The sequence below is a fragment of the Cynara cardunculus genome, assembly GCF_001531365.2.
Source record: "Cynara cardunculus var. scolymus isolate 2C chromosome LG 13, CcrdV1, whole genome shotgun sequence".
Classification (NCBI taxonomy): Eukaryota; Viridiplantae; Streptophyta; class Magnoliopsida; order Asterales; family Asteraceae; genus Cynara; species Cynara cardunculus.
The window spans coordinates 16,518,782-16,524,646 of NC_037540.1; the positions used below are offsets into that span (position 1 = coordinate 16,518,782).

A 5,865-nucleotide genomic window follows, 5' to 3' on the forward strand; every position below is an offset into this window, starting at 1 on the left:
TTTTGTGGAAAAAGTTGTTAGCTATTTTGTAATATAGTTTTTGTATATTTGGTTCTGAACGTGTAAATTTGTATTTTTGAAATATGAAATACATGGTTATATGAAAATGTGATATTGAGGTGTTACAAGTTTGGTATCAAAGCCTGAGTTTAAGGGATTTAGGTATTCAGCATGATGCCTAGACTTAAACTGTATTATTTGCATATTAAGGGTCCTTGACGTATGTAGAAACTTTGGAATAAATATGATCGGTTAAAAACAGATATGTAAAGTAAATTCATATTACAATTGGCCAATGTAATTATGAGTTTACAGTACTTGGATACCTTATTACATTTGGGAAAGTGATTAAGTGAATATTAAATATTGAAATTTTATATATGGCAAGTCATTCACGAAGATCTGAAAGGATCACCCTTATTAGCCCGAATGAAAGGGAGAGTTCACCAGAAAATATTCCTACAAGTCTACTAGCGAGCAAAGGCAGAGGGAGAGGTCGGGGTAGAGGCCATGGAAGGGGTCATGGGAGAGGAAGAATCAGTCAACCTGAAGTTCATCCAGACAAAGGTGAATCAATTCAGAAAAATGTGAATCAAGAACCAATACAACGTCCTGAGTATGGTATTCCGGGCCTGTTAGCAGAAGAAATGAGTAAGACAAGGAATACACTAACGTCTTTTATGGGACTACCAACCAGGGTAGAAACAGAAAGGGTCGAAATAAATCCATAGATCCAATCTACAAACACCAGAGGGGGCGACATCAAAATGTTTTTAACCTGTAAACCTACATTCTCTGGAAAAAGAGACCTTGTAAAGGCAATGTGTTGATTAATGGAGATAGAATATGTATTTAATACTAATAAATGTTCATATGAAGATAGAGTCAGATTTGTTGTATCAATGCTAAAGTCAAATGCACAGTACTGATGGGACGTTGAATCACTAGCAAGACCCAACATTTTGCAGACAATGTCCTGGATGGAATTTGTTGCCTGATTCAGGGAGAAGTTCTGTCCAAAAGTAGCCGTCAGACAACTGGAAGAACAATTCTTAAAGTTAGAACAAGGTAATCAGACGGTAAGGGAATATACTAAGAAATTTATCGAACACTCCTGATTTGCAGAACATTATATTTCATCAGAATCTCGTAAAGTCGAGAGGTACATTTGGGGGTTAAAGCCTTCCATACGAGAGTTCGTAATTGCCATGAATCCCTCTACATTTCCACTAGCCGTAGATGCTGCAGAGACAACTGAAAGGAACAAGAACAGGCAGGGAGAGGAGAAAGTGGTTGAAAAGAGGAAATGGGAAGGGTCTTCTACTAAATACAGAAAACCAAAATTTGTAAAAATAGAAAATCTTCATACCAAAACATTTGGTGAAAGACCGTGCCATAGATGTCACCATGTTCATCAGGGTGACTGTAATTTTGAAAAGAGGAAATGTTACAGATGTAGGGAGTCGGGGCACTTATCCAGAAATTGTCGAATTCCTCAAAGATGTTTTCATTATAATTCCCCTAACCATATTAGACCTGATTATTATCATTTAAAGTTCCAAGGTTGACTTTAGGTGGGAATACTCCGAGTACGAGTGGAGGAGTCAATATCCGAATATGTGAATCGGAAAGGACGAGCAGCCGATATTTTCAGATGACAAGAAAAGAGGCAGAGGAAACCCCTGATGTGGTAACATGTACATATCTTATCAACTTCGTATATGCTAAGGTTCTATTTGATTATGGTGCTAGTTATTCATTTATATCGCCATTATTTGTGAGGTATTTATACGTGAATTTTGTGCCTCTTGATTATAATTTAGTACATGATACTGCTAATAATAGTCAAATATCTATTACCTGTGTTTTTGATAATTGTCAAATTGAAATTGAGGACTATGGATTGCCAATTCGTCTGTTCCCATTACCGATGAGAGAGTTTGATGTTGTGGTGGGCATGGATTGGTTAGCAGAAAATCAGGCTAGTATTGTGTATAACAAAAAGCTAATCAATATTGATTTACCGGGGAAAGGACCGATTGTGATTTATGGTGATCTGCAGGATCATAATAACAGCCTGATATATATCATGAAAGCCATAAAATGTGTACAAAAAGGGTGTCAAGATTTTCTAGCTTATATGGTCGATTCAAAGAAAAAAAAAGGTAAACAAGAGTCCATTCTTGTTGTCTGTGAATGTCACGCCCCGATTTTTTTTTCTTTTCTTTCATTCGAGTGTCGTGACGTCATTCTTAATAACTTATGTCATGAACAAAAATACGAACTTACATTTTCAAACACAAATAATATGTTTAACATAATTCTTTACATAATTGTGGAAGCATAAAATACTTTAACATAATCAATGCTAATTAAAATATCTAAKCWAGCATKRTTCAAAAACATAGTCCCGTCTTTCTTCATTCACTCGTCTACTGACAAATGACACYTGAGATATATACATGTATAGTATAAGCAAAAAGCTTAGTGAATACAATATGGTTTCATGATCACATGCACACACAAAACAGTGTTTTAGTGTATTTTAATTGTTATCTTGCAAGTGAGGCCTCGGCTCGTCACTTTTCTTTGCGTATGTGGTGTATTCTATGGACAAGGACTCCAAGACCTCGGAATTGCAAGCCCTCCTTTCATGTCCAACCCACCCCGTACGGTGGACGAATCTTGCCGAATCATACTAGTTGCATATCATTTATTTGCAATACTCACTCATGAATGCAAATCTCATCATGACATGCACATAAAAACAATGTTTTAGTGTATTTTAATTATTATCTTGCAAGTGAAGCCTCGGCTCGTCACTTTTCTTTGCGTATGTGGCGTATTCTATGGACAAGGACTCCAAGACCTCGGAATTGCAAGCCCTCCTTTCATGTCCAACTCACCCCGTACGGTGGACGAATCTTGCCGAATCATACTAGTTGTATATCATTTATTTGCAATACTCACTCATTAATGCAAATCTCATCGTGACATGCRACWYACATCTCATGCAAGTGACAACATAAATYMCATATGCATCATCGTCATTTTTCACATTATACACATACTTGAATATCATATTGATAATAACAAGTCATCATAATCTTTCTCATCAACATCACCTTTCATATCATGCACATCAATATAATCAAGTTATCATCATATGCATATAAACATATCATGCATATATCAWGGATAAAATAYTTTTGTAATAATCATGTATATATCCCATAAAAATCGCATAATGTACTCACCTGATAACGAAGATTGCTTAACTAACGTTGCTGACTGGTAACCTACAATTTATAATASCAAATAGCATATAAATGATTAATTTCTCCCAAAGGCTAACATAAAAGTCAACTTATGGTCAACTACGTCGGCTAGGGTCAACCTTGGTCAACTATACTTAAGAACGTCCCTCACATCAACTAAAATTATAGGAACGTGAGTTCCGACATAAGGTGTATCGTCTAGCTATATGTCTTAAAACTATATCACAAACGCTTTTAGGACCATAGCCCCTCTGGTTGTATGGACCAGAGCCCCTCTGATTGTATTGACCAGAACCCCTCTAGTTGTATTGACCAGAGCCCCTCTGGTTGTAAACCATACTTAGAAAATAATTCATCCAGGACCAGAACCCCTCTGGTCTCTCTTCCAGAGCTTCTGGTTTCATGACCAGAGCCTCTGGTTGAACCAACCCATACTTAGAATATATTTCGACATCCAGGACCAGAGCCCCTCTGGTCTCTCTTCCAGAGCTTCTGGCTTCACGACCAGACAACCAACCCCTACTTAAAAAATAATTCAACATCAAGGACCAGAGCCCCTCTGGTCTCTCTTCCAGAGCTTCTGGTCTTCATGACCAGAGCCTCTGGTTCCAAATCATAATTAGAATATTTTTCAACAAAGGACCAGAGCCCCTCTGGTCTCTCTTCCAGAGCTTCTGGTCTTCATGACCAGAGCCTCTGGTTGTACTAACCAGCACCTCTGACTCATATAATTTCTCAAAAATTGTCTTTAGATAAACCTTCAACCAATAAGATAGCCTTTTTCATAAAACGAGCAATTATAAAAAGTTCATGTTCGACCAGAGCCTCTGGTTCTACTAACCAGAGCTTCTGGTTCTACTAACCAGAGCTTCTGGTTCCAAAGACATGACCAACCAGAGCCTATCTGGTTCAACGTGAAAGTCAACCAGAGCCTCTCTGGTCTGTTTTTCATAAAAAGATTCTAAGTATAAAACTCCTTTTCTTAAAACTTCAAAAGCAAGATTTTGACATAGAAGCTCTTATAAAAAGACACAAATCATTTAATCCAATTTAACATATATAGTAAAAAAACTTGCTCATCCTCCAAATCAAATACCAGAATCCTATATTTCAAAATCTAAGATCAGAGCCTCTCTGATTCCTCATGAAAACAATCATTCTGGTTCAAAACACTCTTAACCAATACCAATGGCCATAGGCCAAGTTTTCCCCTTCTCAAGGGAGAAACTGTCCTTTAGGACCAGAGCCCCTCTGGTTGTATTGACTAGAGCCCCTCTGGTTGTATTGACCAGAGCCTCTCTGGTTGAACCAACCAGACTTGGAATATATTTCAACACAGGATCAGAGCCCCTCTAGTCTCTCTTCCAGAGCTTCTGGTCTTCACGACCAGAGCCTCTGGTTTCATTAACCAGACTTGGAATATAATTCGACATTCAAAAACTAAAATCTGAGACATAAGGCTACTAAGGTTCTATAGATGACCTAAAAATGAAGCCAACCATAAAAGAACATGAATGTTAATTGAGTATTTTACCTCTAATCGACGAAAAACGAAGATTTCGGATGGGGACTTTCGAGCTCCGATTTCTCTCCCGATTCTCAACGAAAGTTTGGATGAAAACTCTAGAGCAAAGTGTAGCCTATATGTATATTGAGATTTTTATCGTAATAGTTGAATAATCAGACCAATAGGGAGCTTCAAAGGAGAGGTCGATTTCGTATCTCTGAATTTGCAAATTTGATGCATATTTACAAAACAGGTTCTTCTGCATTTGCAGGTCCGATGCATATTTACAAAAGAGGTCCTTCTGATTTGGACATGCTTACATCTGACCCAACAGAGGTTGTTTTCGTGCTTCTGAATTTGCAGGTCTGATGCATATTTACAAAACAAGTCTTTCTGATTTGGACCTGCTTACATCTGAGCCAACCCCTTAACTCTCGCGAATTTACAACTTTCACCCATGTCCCGACTTTTTCTTTCACTTTTGGTCCGATTTTTAACTTATTTTAAGATTTCGATAATTATTTCTTTAACTAACCACATAAATATTTTAACACCTCAAATAAATTTAATAAATAAAAATTATATATTTAAAGACTCGTACAATATATATATATTTAAAATTTTGGGTTTTACAACTCTCCCCCTCTTGAAAGAAAATTCCGTCCTCGGAATTTCTACTTAATTTTGTCATACTTATTTTTATCTTTATTTAATAGTTCTTCCATCACGAGAAAATCTTTTGGTCACTCAATCTTATTCTAATCATCTATTTATTTTAGTCTTACATGCATGGTTAATTCGCACTTATTATAGCTTAATCCTCTAATGTCGATACTAACAATTGAATCTCAAATTTTCAACCATTGTTTGGTAACACGTCAATAATATGTCTAGTAATCAAAGTATATTTATCACCAATGATAATCTTTAAATTGTGACAAGGTAATTCAACTARAAACAATTGAACTTAAGGCATACGACGGGTTAATTGGCACACAAAACTAGTAAATTCATGCTTAGGTATTCGATAAATAGCAAAGTACCTGACACCGCGCATGGTGCAACCTATGCCTCTTCAGC

At 36.7% G+C, this 5,865-nt stretch overlaps 1 protein-coding gene across 1 annotated transcript in view; it reads left to right on the forward strand.

Moving 5' to 3' along the window:
• The first annotated feature begins 1,654 nt into the window (after window positions 1-1,654).
• Window positions 1,655-5,865, forward strand: part of LOC112524825 — a 25,025-nt gene continuing 20,814 nt past the window's right edge. Inside the window, exons 1-2 of the mRNA XM_025134773.1 lie at window positions 1,655-2,165; window positions 5,039-5,148. Of these exons, the coding sequence (XP_024990541.1) occupies window positions 1,655-2,165; window positions 5,039-5,148 (621 nt within the window). The remainder of the gene's footprint in view (window positions 2,166-5,038; window positions 5,149-5,865) is intronic.